The 12,644-nt window shown below is 43.7% G+C and overlaps 1 protein-coding gene across 1 annotated transcript in view; it reads left to right on the top strand.

The window, feature by feature from the left end:
* The window catches only part of LOC138836770 (anaphase-promoting complex subunit 4-like), a 46,669-nt gene that overhangs the window by 8,177 nt on the left and 25,848 nt on the right, over window positions 1-12,644 (top strand). Inside the window, 5 exon segments of the mRNA XM_070035420.1 lie at window positions 9,801-9,874; window positions 9,989-10,016; window positions 10,115-10,159; window positions 11,025-11,109; window positions 11,751-11,882. Coding sequence (XP_069891521.1) covers window positions 9,801-9,874; window positions 9,989-10,016; window positions 10,115-10,159; window positions 11,025-11,109; window positions 11,751-11,882 — 364 coding nt within the window.

The raw sequence follows: 12,644 nt of genomic DNA, 5'->3' as shown, positions 1-12,644 counted from the left end.
CGCCTCATGGATCTGTGTTTTCAGACCTTGGCTGGTGGGCTCCACCTAGGCAGGGGCAGTGATCACAGACAGACTGAGTGACCATGGCTGGGAGTTCCTACCAGGCAGGCCAGGTGTGCCTCTGGAGTGTCAGAATGGGAGCCTTGCTTGTGTGTGTGTGTTTCTCCTTGTTAGAAACTCCAGGAATTGTTGATGAAACTCAAGGGTCATTATTTGTTTGATTTGCACCCACCTCTGCTGGAAATGACTTGAGAACAATTCCACTTTGGCCTACCTAGGGTTCTGGGCCGCAGGTGCCCTATCATAGGGAGGGGCACGTAGAATCTACTGGAGTGAGACGGAGACTAGACTTGAAGGGAGGGAAGGCCTTGCCGGTCTAGCTGTAGTCATGTAGGAGGAGGGCTGAACCAATTGCACCTGTGTTGGTCATTCGGTCTTCATCTAGCTTCATCCTTCTGTGTGGATGCTGTTTCCCCAAATTCCTCCAACTCCATTTCAAAGCTCTTCTCTCCTCTAGTTGCATCCCAAAGGGGCTGTCCGCTGCAATTCTTGATTGTTCTCCTCAGCTAGAAATAAGCTCTGAGCATGTCTGTCCTCGAACTCCTGTCCTCATCTGTGTTCCTAGCATTTTTCCTAAGTGGTTTTGGGGTCAGGTCTTATGAGGGTTTTTCACCCCTTCGTCATCCCAGGTCCTCTCTCTGTCCTTCCGTTTTCTGGAACAAACACGATCTTACTTCCTTAATCTTCCCGACCTCTTATTTATTTAGTTGGTCATGGGACTTGAACTCAGGGCCTGGGCGCTGTCCCTGAGCCTCCTTGTGCTCAAGGCTAGCACTCTACCACTTGAGCCACAGCGCCACTTCTGGTTTTCGAGTGGTTCATTGGAGATAAGAGTCTCACAGGGACTTTCTTGCTCATGCTGGCTTCGAACGATGATCCTCAGACCTCAGCCTTCTGAGTAGCTAGGATCACAGGCATGAGCCATTGGCGCCCAGCTGTTTTCTTTTAAAATTTATTCTGTGCCTATTTACAAAGGTGCTTTGGTTTCAAGAAGAAAAACCCAAGAAGGTTACTTCTGAAATACACACGATCCTTTCAAGAACCTTCTCCTGGAGTCTGTTTTGCCGGTGAATCCACATTTATTTACAGAAAGCAAGATGAGAGCACTTAAGGGAAAACACAAGTAGGTTTCTAGACATAGGGAACTTGAGATCATTAATGTTTTTGAAAAAATAAAAAAATAAAGGGTGGGGTGAAAGCTCTACAGGCCTTTGGTGTGAATCTGACTAGGATAGTCTCCCATTGGTACTTGTGACTGGTCTCTGCTGGTGGTGACTTCCGGCAGCTACGGTGCTGATGGGATAGATGTCCTTGGAGGCTCGTGGCTGGCCCTTGGCATTCTGTGTCAGGTTCATACGTGGAGGCCTCAGGAGACTGGCCTTGTGTGATTCTCGCTGCCCTTCAGAGGCACAGAGACAGGGGCTGCAGAACTTGGGGTGGCACTGATACCAGCCAGGTTTCCGAGTAGGTCTCCTGAGAGTTGAGCTCCTGGTGTGTGGCCTGCTGGGGGTGTAAGGCACGGTTTACATTGTAAGTGAAGGAACTCCTTATCCGCACTGGCTTTGGGACGTCCCCCAAAGTGCCCTTCTAGAGCCTTGTCTCTTCGCACATCACACAAGGCTGATTTGGTTCGAATGAATGACTAGAATTCCTGCAAAATAGCCCATTTCCAGGTTTTGATGTACTTTGTGGAGGACAAGAGGGCGGGAAATTGCCCCGCACGTGGTGATCCTGTTTCCCACAAGGCTGAGTTCTGGCCGCTGTCCTCTCCACCTTCCCCTTTCCTGCTGTACATATGTCCCCAGCGCCCCCCTGTGCATCTGGGAGACCGTCTACTCTCCTGCGCCTGTCTCTGCCTGCATTCTGTCTGTGTATTCGGACTCTATGTGGAGATTGACTGTGATTCTCCCTACTCAAGAATGGCCGGCGGGAGTGCTGTTTCAGTGATGGGTTTTTTAATCATTGTTGTTTTTAAAGGAGCTTTCCAGAAAGGATGTGAAGCCAGGTGTTGTCACTTTCTCCTATCATTCTAGCTACGCCTGAGGCAGAGATTGGGAGGATGGAGTTTCTAGATCAGCTAGGGTAAAAAATTCAGGAGAATCCAGGTGCCTATTGCTCATGCCTGGAACCCCAGTTTCTCTGAAATTTGAGGATTGAGGTTCAAAACCAGCAGAGGCATAAAAATCCTCGAGACTCTTATTTCCAATGAACCACTAGAAAATCAGAAATGGAGCTGGGCTCAAGTGGTACAGCACTAGGTCTCTAGCAAAAGAGCTAAGGGACAGGTTTATGATCATTGTCTGAAAATCCATGGGATGGAATGGCTTCCTTGCTCACCCATGATCATAATAGGCTGAGGTCTCCCAAGTGTGTAGGTGGCAGTACAGAATTGTGTGGTGAGTTCAAGGCTGGTGCTGTACCACTTGAGCCACAGCACCACTTCTGGTTTTCTAGTGGTTCATTGGAGATCAGAGTTGCACAGACTTTCCTTCCCAGGCTGGCTTTGAGCCATGATCCTCAGATCTCAGCCTCCTGAGTCACTGGGATGACAGGTGTGAGCCACTAGTACCTGATGTATTATACCTGGTGTATATAATACACCTGCTGTATTATGAATGTATTTTGTTTTGAGATTTCTCCGATGCAGCCAGCAGCTTTGGCGGCATCTTGGATACATTTCATGTCTTGTCTCTCCCGATGTCTCTTAGAAGCATGTGGGTTCTTTGGCCAGTGGATGAGCTCAATACTTCTTGAGAACCTGTGGGACCCCTGGGTGTCTGTTTATTTAGAGGATGTGGCCCCTCCGTCCGCAGCCTCCCCTGCCAGCCGGGTTGGGGGGTCAGTGGCTGGCATCCAAAGAGAGCAGGATCTACGGGGTCATGCGTGTGGGGCAGTGCTATTTGGGTGTGGTGGGGGACTGGGACTGCCCTGCAAATGCAGAGCACAATCAGCCTGGGCGCCGTGTAGCAACCCCTCCCCCCCAGCCTGCCCCCCATCCAGACTGAACAAGACTCTGTTCTTTTGCTGGGAACATTTTTGAATTTCAACCTAGAGGAAGGGGCAGATGGGTCCCTGATAGTATGTCATCATCTCCTCCCCTCCGCTCCCCTCCCCTTCCTTTTCCTCTCCCCTCTTCCCCTTCCCTTCCTTTCCCTCCTTTTCCCTCCCCTTCTGTTCCCCTTCCCTCTCCCCTTCCCCCTCTCCCTCTCTCCTCTCTTCCCTCCCCTTCTTCTTTTCCTTCCTTGGAGACAGTGTGCCTGTATTTGCCCCAGAATATCATTCTTTATTCCTTTGCATTCAACACAGTTTGACATTTTGCATGATTGTCTGGGTACTAGTATTAGATGTCATCTTATCCTTCTCTAATAATAATTTTAACAACCAAAAGTCAATTGGTGTGTGTGTGTGTGTGTGTGTGTGTGTGTGTGTGTGTGTGTGTGTGTGTGTGTGAGTGTGAGTGTGTGTGTGTGTGTGTGTGATAGTACTGGGGCTTGAACTCAGGACCTCCTTTGCTCATGCTCAGATTTTTCTCTCCTGGCTGACACTCTACTACTTGAGCTATGCTTCCTGTCTCTAAAAAGTCAGTTTATTAAAGTGATACTTTAATAAATTAGTAATTAATTAAGTGGAGTAAAGGTACTCTACCATTTGAGCCATGTATCAAGTTCATTGTCGCATTTTTAAATTTATTGTGCTTGTCCTGGGCTTTGAACTCAGGGTCTGGGCGCTTTCCCTGCGCTATTTTTGCTGAAGGCTGGTGCTCTACCACTTGAGCCACAATTCTACTTCTGGCCTTTGGTGGTTCACTGGAGATCAGAGTCTCATGGACTTTCCTGCCCAGGCTGGTTTCAAACCTCGATCCTCAGCTCTCAGCCTCCTGAGTAGCTGGAATGACAGGTGTGAGCTGCCAGGTGCCTCCATTTTAATGGGGGGGGGGGTAATCTATTCTGAGATCTTGGCAGAACATGTAAGTCAGGGAGTCGCAGATGCTCATCTGGAACGTTCTCCATGTCCTCAGACTTCCTCCAAGGAAGTTTGTCTGCTGGTTCTCCATGGAGGTGACCTTTGGGCTGGCTCTTGGTTGGAGCTCTCTCCCTAGTGTCTGACTGGTTCAGCCACCCTCCCGTGAGGCTCCCCACCCCTGAGTATCGCCTCTGTGGCTACACGTGTTACTCTGGTATCTTTGCAATCGCTGGCCTAGTGCTCTTCAGGGAGGTCAGCCATGAGTCATATGCAGACGAGGCCCCAGGACCCCTCTGACTAGTGTCAGCGTGTCCATCGGGAGCTGAAGTAGAGTCGGCTTTCTCGTGCCTAAATAAATGCCGTACTTCCTGGGGGTAAAACTCATGTTATCTTGTGTCAAGTCCTGAACAGAGGATTTGGCCTGGGCTGAAGTGTGTGTGTGTGTGTGTGTGTGTGTGTGTCTGTGTCTGTGTCTGTGTGTGTGTCTGTGTGTCTGTGTGTGTGTCTCGGTGTGTGTGTGTCTGTGTGTGTGCTGGTCCTGGGGCTTGAACTCAGAGCCTAGGTGCTTTTCTGAGCTTTTTTACTAAAGACTAGTGCTCTACCACTTGAACCACTGCTCCACTTCTGACTTTTTGCTGGTTCATTGGAACTAAAGACTCCCATCAGACTTTCCTGCCCAGGCTGGCTTTGAACCACGGTCCTCAGATCTCAATCTTCTGAATGGCTAGAATTGATAGGTATGAGCCACTGGAGCCTGCCTCAGAACCCCACCTTTTATTTCAGTGTTCTCTCTGCTTCTCTGCCAAGGTGTACATTCTCCACAGGCATGGTCTAATGCTGTGTCCTTGTTCATAGGGATTTTGTTTAACATCACTTATGTGTTTATGTGTTGCAAGCTAGCTGGTATTCAAAGGACATTTAATGCCCACCTTTGCCTGCTTAGTGTTGGGAGAGCAGCAGGAGAAGGGGATGGAGCAGAGGTCCCAGCTGGGACTTTGGATGAGACCAAAATGTGGGTTGTGTTGGACTTTATCCCATGAGAAGATAGAAGCTGGGGTGGGGTCCTCAAATTGGGTAAAAATCTCTGACTGGGGGAAGACTCTCTTGATTTTTCAATTTGTTTTCCAATTTTTATTTTTATGTAGGTCATGGGGCTTGAACTCAGGGCCTGGGTGCTGCCCTTGAGCTCTGATTTGCTCAAGAGTAATGCTCTACCATTTGAGCCACAGCTCTACTTCTAGCTTTTTGTGGTTCATTGGGGTAAGAGTCTCACGGACTTCCCTGCCTGGGCTGGTTTCGAGCCACAATCCTCAGATCTCAGCCTCCTGAGTAGGTAGGAAGACAGGCGTGAGCTACCAGTGTGGAAAAGGAGAGGATGGGAGAGACCGTTGGGAAGACAAGCTAGAGCAGGGCCATGGGGATGGTGCCATCTGCCCAGGCCATGGGCAGCTTTGCCCTGGCTGTGGTGGGGGAAATGTCTGCCTGTGTCTGCTCTCTCAGGTCCCCAGTCCTCAGGGAGGTGAAGGCCTGCTTGTCTAGTGGAGCCTGGCTCACAGGTTTTCTGCTGGCTGGGCCAAGCTGTCAGCTCCCTCCTATTGGGAGATAAAGAGGAGAGGAAAGTCGTGCGGCCCACATTGGCATCACCCCGGGGCGAGGTTCGCATAGGGCACCACAGCCTCTCCTTGCTCAGGGAATGGCAAAGAGCCGTCTGCAGCCACTGCCGCCGCCTCCAGTGTAGAGAGCAGAGGACATGCAGGGACCCCCAGCTCTGCAAGGAGTGTGAAGGTGTGGGTGATCGGAAGGTTCTAGTTTCCAGATCTTTCCTTCCCGCCTGCCTGTCTTCCATTGCCAGAGACAGTGCCAGCCCTCCCCTCTCCCCTTTGTGGCTTTTTCTTACATGTCAAAAGAAGAGGGTGTCTCTCATTTACCTAGAATTTCACTACCTAGCTAGTCCCAAGGTGTTAATGCTCCTAAGGTCATAGAAAATGATAATAAGAAATACTGGTGTTAGAGGAAGCATGGTGTATGTGTGTGTATGTGTGTGTGTGTGTGTGTGCGTGCACGCATGCGTGTGTACACACATATGCACCAGTCTTGGGGCTTGAACTCAGGGCCTTGGCACTGTCCCTGAGCTTTTGTGGTGGTACTCTACCCCTTTGGGTCACAGGCCCCTTGACTGGACCCAAAAAACAAACAAACAAAAACCAAAGATTATCAGTGTATATTCTGGTTGTAAACAAGTGTCACATAATCCAATATTGGGCAAAATTAGATTTCTTTTTTTGGGGGGAGGGTTCCAATTGTGAGGCCTGAACTCTGGGCCTGGGTGCTGTCCCTCAGCTCTTCAGCTCAAGGCTAGCACTCTACCACTTGAGCCACAGTGCCACTTCTGGCTTTTTTTCTTTTTTGCTTATGTGGTGCTGAGGAATCGAACCCAGGGCCTCAGGCATGCAAGGCAAGCACTCTACCACCGAGCCACCTTCCCAGCCCCGTCCTTTGGAATTTTTTTAAATGGTTAAACATTTTTCATAGCTCGAATTCTATCTGTTGGAGATACCTCTTTGGAAAAATGTGGCTTCTTGGCAAAGATAAGTGCAGTAAACTCTAACTTTGTTCTTTCTATACTCCTGTCCTCTACCCTTTGGTCAAGCACCAGCTGCCGTTTGCCAGTCTAATCAATGCCATCATGGCCTTTTACCCAGAAAATATTTCAGCAGTAGTTGTACAGGCTCGGAAGCATTCTTATGAATATGTATGAATAAGTGTGAATAAGATATGCATAATGTAAATAAGTAGGTCACACATGAGGACCCCCTGCTTTGACTCCAGTTCTTTCATTTCTGTGTGGTCTTTTGCCTCTTGCTACCTCTTCTATCGTGGCTGGTAGGGCTATGATGACTGAACTTCTCTGCCAGGTGTTTCACAGTGACAGTCCTTTTCTGAGCTGTGGTACACATCCAGTCAGCTCTGTAAACTACTAAATCCTAGTGTCAACTTTGTCTGCATCATTAGTACTCTAAGAAAAAAGCAAATTGCTTTTGTAAAGTGAATATATATTCTTCATTGCTTAATTTTTATCTAGGTAAATGTAAGGACTTAAAATTCTTTGACGGGCTGGGAAGGTGGCTCAGTGGCAGAGCACTTGCCTTGCAAGCATGAGGCCCTGGGTTCGATTCCTCAGCACCACATAAGCAAAAAGAAAAAAGCCCGAAGTGGTGCTGTGGCTCAAGTGGTAGAGTGCTAGCCTTGAGCTGAAGAGCTAAGGGACAGCGCCCAGGCCTAGAGTTCAGGCCCCACTACTGAACCCAAAATAAATAAATAAATAAACAAACAAATAAATAATATTCTTTGAAAGCTTATCACTGAAAAGTAGCAACTGCTTTTATTTTGGTGAACAGTTTTCCACGTTGCTTGATATGTTCAAATAGAGATCTATGTGTGTACTTTTATTAAGTCAGTGAGCTGTAAACCCTCTGTACATCACCTTTATAATAACAATACAATTTTTTAAAGTTAATGATGCTTCCTATTTTCATACATAATTTTTTTCTTTTTGGCTCAATAGAGATAGATTTATCACATTAATGTTAAATGCCTGCATAGCAATTCACTCTTTCATATATTCTAATTTACTAAATATGACTCCTATGGTGGTTTTAGGTAATTGTCAGTTTTGGGTTTTTATAAGCAATGTTGTATAAACATTCTGAGTACTTGAAATAACTCTGTGTAATTACTCCTTAGATTAATTACTAGAAGTAAAATTTCCAAAAATGCTTTCAAAATAGTATAGACAAGTAAAGCTTGCAGTAAAGGTAGACTGAGGGGCTAGTGAATCTGGGTGATGTTGAATTTGGGGAAGGGAGGATTAAAAAATTTACTTTTCTGCAGGGAGCCTGTGGCTCACGCCTGTAATCCTAGCTATTCAAGAGGCTAAGATCAAAGCCAGCCTGAGCAGGAAAGTCCATGAGACTCTTATCTCCAATTCACTACCACAAAACCAGAATTGGCCCTGTGGCTCAAGTGGTAGAGCACTCACCTTGAGGTGAAGAGCTGAGGGACAGCACCCCGGCTAGAGTTCAAGGCCCAGAGTTCAAACCCCACTACCAACCACCCCCCCCTAAAAAAATAATTTTTTCCCTCACCTCCTCCTCACTGATTAAATTTTACTAACTTGATATCAAATAAATTTGTAAATCCTGAATGTTAACTGACAACTTGATGAAGGGCCTGAAAGAAATAGATAACAAGGTGGTAGCCTGGCATTTGAAATATACATGAATCCACAGTGATTAATCCGTTATCAGATAATCAGTGAATCTTCTAGAAAGTGAGAGAAGCAGACCATATTTGTACTTCCTATCCCAGCTCACTTACTTGCTAACTGTGTTCTCAATACTTGGTACTCATGGTTTAGAATTGTTTCCTGTTAAGTCTAGAAACTCAGGATAGCTACTTTGTGTAAAAGTGTGAAAAATACTTCTAAATTCCCATTCTTTCATTTGCTAGCTTATCTGTTTCCAGTCTTATCTGAAAATGACAAGGGGAAATAAACCTATTTATAAGCCAAGTGCAGTAGTACATGCCTATAAACCCACATGCTGTTATCCCAGCTACTGAGACTGTTGCAAAGTTTATGATATAGTCTCTTGTACCTGCTGTTTTGTCAGATGGCAAATGTATGTAAGCCATAGAACCAGTAATTAAATGATATATTAATTGCACTGTTCTGTAAAGTTACTTTTAGTAGCAAAATTTCTTAGATTTGAGTTAAAAAATCATATATTTTCAGTATCCCAATACTGAGTATATATGAAAGGTGGATTTTGTGTGTGTGTTTTTGTTTTTGTTTTTATCTGGCATAAGAGCTTGAACTCAGGGCCTAAGTGCTGTTCCTAAGCTTTCATGCTGAAGGCTAGTGCTCTATTACTTTGAGGCACAGCTCCACTTCCTGTTTTCTTGTGGTTAATGGGAGATAAGAGTCCCACAGACTTTCCTGCCGAGGCTGGCTTTGAACCATGGTCCTCAGATCTCAGCCTCTTGAGCAGCTAGGATTACAGGCACCTGGCCGAAGGTATTTTATGCTAAGAAAGCTGTTTTTGTTTTTGCTTTGGGTCTGGTTGTGGGGCCTGAACTCTGGGCCTGGGCACTGTCCCTCAGCTCTTCAGCTCAAGGCAAGTGCTCTACCACTCCAGCCACTGCGCCACTTCTGACCTTTTTTTTTCTGCTTATGTGGTGCTGAGGAAGCGAACACAGGGCCTCATGTATGCAAGGCAAGCGCTCTACCACTGAGCCACCTTCCCAGCCCAAGAAAACTGTTGAATAACAGTAGGTCCATTTGTTTTTACAAACAAAAGAAATTTCTGCTTTTATCATTTCTTATTTGTGATTATTAGACAGGTAAACTATCTGTGCCATATCTTTACTTTTTGTTGTTGTTGGTTGTGGGGCTTCAACTCTGGGCCTGGGCTCTGTTCCTGAGCTCTTTAGCTCAAGGATAGCCCTCTACCACTTGAGCCACAGCACCACTTCTCATTTTCTGGTGGTTTATTGGAGATAAGAGTCTCACTGAGTTTCCTGCCCCGGCTTGCTTTGAACGGTGACACTCATGTTTCAGCCTCCTGAGTAGCTAGGATTATAGGCATGAGCCATGAGCCAGGGTGTCTTGTATATCTTTACTTCTTAAAGTTATGGAATGAGTCTTTAAAAATATATTTTTAATAGAAAGAGAAGTAACTTATTACTGTTTGTGTAATGCCTGTTTCCCTTCCTTTTAGTGTTCTAATATCGTTCTATAATGCTGAAGATGAGTCAAACATTCTCTTACCCAAGCTGCCCACATTACCAAAAAAGTAAGTATCAGAGTTGTATTTCTTTGGACTTAATCTTGCAGGTTAATCTGCTTTAAATATTGGTACATACTTCTCTCATGAGTATCATTTTACCTTTGTCTCTCCTTTCTCTCATTATAGCAGCACCTCAAAAATATTTAGGTAAAATATACTTTTTTGTTGTTTTCAAATAAAATAATGTTTTTTTTTAGTTGAAAGAACATGGTTGAAAGATGACTCAATTTATTTTTATATTGTAGTGAGGAGAATTCTGATGAAATTATTAAACGCTTGGGAGATGTCAGGTAAATCTAATTTAAATAAGTCACTTTTCATATTGGAGGAACATTTCCAAATTTTCAGGAGCAAATCTTTTGTTATGTTATCTCATTGTAGACACGCTGTGTCTTCAAATAATAGATGTCACCGTCTTGCTGTTTTTACTGTGTGCTCGTTCTTTGTTTCGTGTGTTAGCAGTAATGCAGTATACTTGTTTTTAATAAGTAAAAGGGGATAGTACTAGAATTTTTAAAATTTCAATTTTAATTATCCAAGTTCTTCATTGTGTCATATCCATAATAAAACTGTTTTGTTATTGGCTGTATGTGAATACAATTATTAGTATGTTATGTTACTATAAATGCTTAATGTTAGCTATAAGAAATATATATTGTTCTTTGGAAACAAAAGAAATGGCCTGCTGTGATTGAATATTGAGAGTTGCTGTGTTTGCTTAGTGTATCAGTTTTCCCCACAGAGGAATTTTAGCACTCAGATTAGATTAAAGCAGTAACAATTGATATTTTGGCTAAAAAAACCACAGTCATCTAAAAGAGAGAAGAGGAACCAGCAGGAGGGAGAAAGGAAAAAGAGATGGTGAGGGAAGGTGAATATATATGTATGACAATACCAGCATGAAGCCCTCCAGAAACTTAGGAAGGAATAGATAGGGAGGAAGGATAGTTAAGAAAGAGTAATATAGATTAGGAGTAAATTTGATCAAAGTGTATTATATTCATGTTGTAAATATCACAGTGTAACACTTTTGTACTATAAGTTCATGCTAATTATTTTTTAAAGATAGTGTAGAAATAAAATCCACAAATATAAAAAACACCCACAATCATCTGTGTTGTTCACTGGTTCTCTGCTTGTTACATTTTTTATTAGATTAAATATTCTTGTCCTTGGAGGAAGCTCTGGATTTATTGAGCTTTATGCTTATGGGATGTTCAAAATTGCTCGAGTCACAGGAGTGAGTTTTTCTTTTAGGTTTCCTGTATTATTTCTCTTAAAATATAGTGGCTAGTTTACTTATGGAATAAGAATAACATAGTAAGTTTTATTTTTATTTTTTCAGTTTCAATTTGTTTTTAAATAATTAGAGGATTTTTTAAGCTAAAATAATGATATTACTATAGAGATGAGAAACTTTTGGTGGAATTACTCATGCTTTTTCCTTTAATGAAAAGATTGATCTGATCCACTTGACTGTGATTTAACTGGAGCCTAATGAAAGCTATCGGAAGCCACTCTTTGTTGAGTACTGAGTCTCCTACTACTGCTAAATCAGTCTTCTCCAGAGCCTTTTTCATCTCGCTCTCACAATTCCCCAAGGTGTAGAAAATATCATAGCCTTCAGGGAATTTGTTCATCAACCTTTGATGTGCAACTGTTGATGGGATTGGGATCAGAAGTTTTAATGTTTATAGGTCTTTGTGACTAGGAGGAGCCCTTTACCTGCTTTACCTACCTTTACCTGCTACATGAGTATAGCTGAAACCAGAAGTGTGTGTCACAGCTTTCTAAAGTTGTGTATAAATTGTTGCTTCCAGTATTACAAAGTGCACCCTAGCAGTGATACCACATGTATGAGGGTGTGTGATTATTTTGCAGATTGCTGGCACTTGTCTTGCATTGTGTCTATCAAGTGATTTGAAATCATTATCAGTGGTCGCAGAGGTTTCCACTGGTGATGCTTCAAAGGTTTCATACTTTCAGCTATGTAATTGTAGAGATTAAGAATATGTTTTAGTTTTTCAGTTGTTTTTTAGGGTGGTTGGTGCTGAGAGTTGACAGGACGTACGAGCATGCTGTCCACCACTGAGCTGGGTCCCCACCTCTGTGGGTTTGTATCTATATCTCACTGTATTCTAATGGGCAGCAAAATAAAACATCTCCATGGAGTTTCTAAATTGTACATATTGAATGCTGTTGTAGTACTATTATTTTCCACATAAAAACAATGTTTTGATGATCTACAAATTGGTTCCTATAACAGAATTACTTGGTTTTGAGCATTTTCTTGGGACTCAGTTATTAGTAATAATAAGGGCTGATATTCATCATTTATTATATGCCAAACCCTTAGTGCCTTAAACACAACAACATATGGATAGGCACTGTTATTATACCTGAAGAAAGTACTGGACACATACAAAAGCTCATAATTGGAAAGTGATACTAGGCAGTCTGCATTCAGGTTCTGTGCCTTTTTTCTCCTTCTAATGAGAGGAAGGCTTGCTTTGTAATCCAGACTGGCCTAGAACTTCAGGTTCTCCTGCTTTAGCCTCCCAAGTGTTGGGATTACAGGTGTGCACCATTAGGCTCTAAACATGCTTTTTGTGTAAAACATTTAAGTATTGGTGAGGGCTCTTTTATTGTGTGTAGCATACATAAGAAGATTAGGAAACTGTTTGGGCTACTGTTATTTAGATTGTACCTTTGCTTTGCCAAGAAAACTTCCCCAGTGTTTCCTCTGAAAATCCTATATGTTTATCCTAAGTATGT

Source organism: Dipodomys merriami, unplaced genomic scaffold, assembly GCF_024711535.1.
Source record: "Dipodomys merriami isolate MVZ:Mamm:240054 unplaced genomic scaffold, mDipMer1.0.p SCAF_259, whole genome shotgun sequence".
NCBI lineage: Eukaryota > Metazoa > Chordata > Mammalia > Rodentia > Heteromyidae > Dipodomys > Dipodomys merriami.
This window is presented reverse-complemented; position numbering and strand designations above follow the sequence as displayed.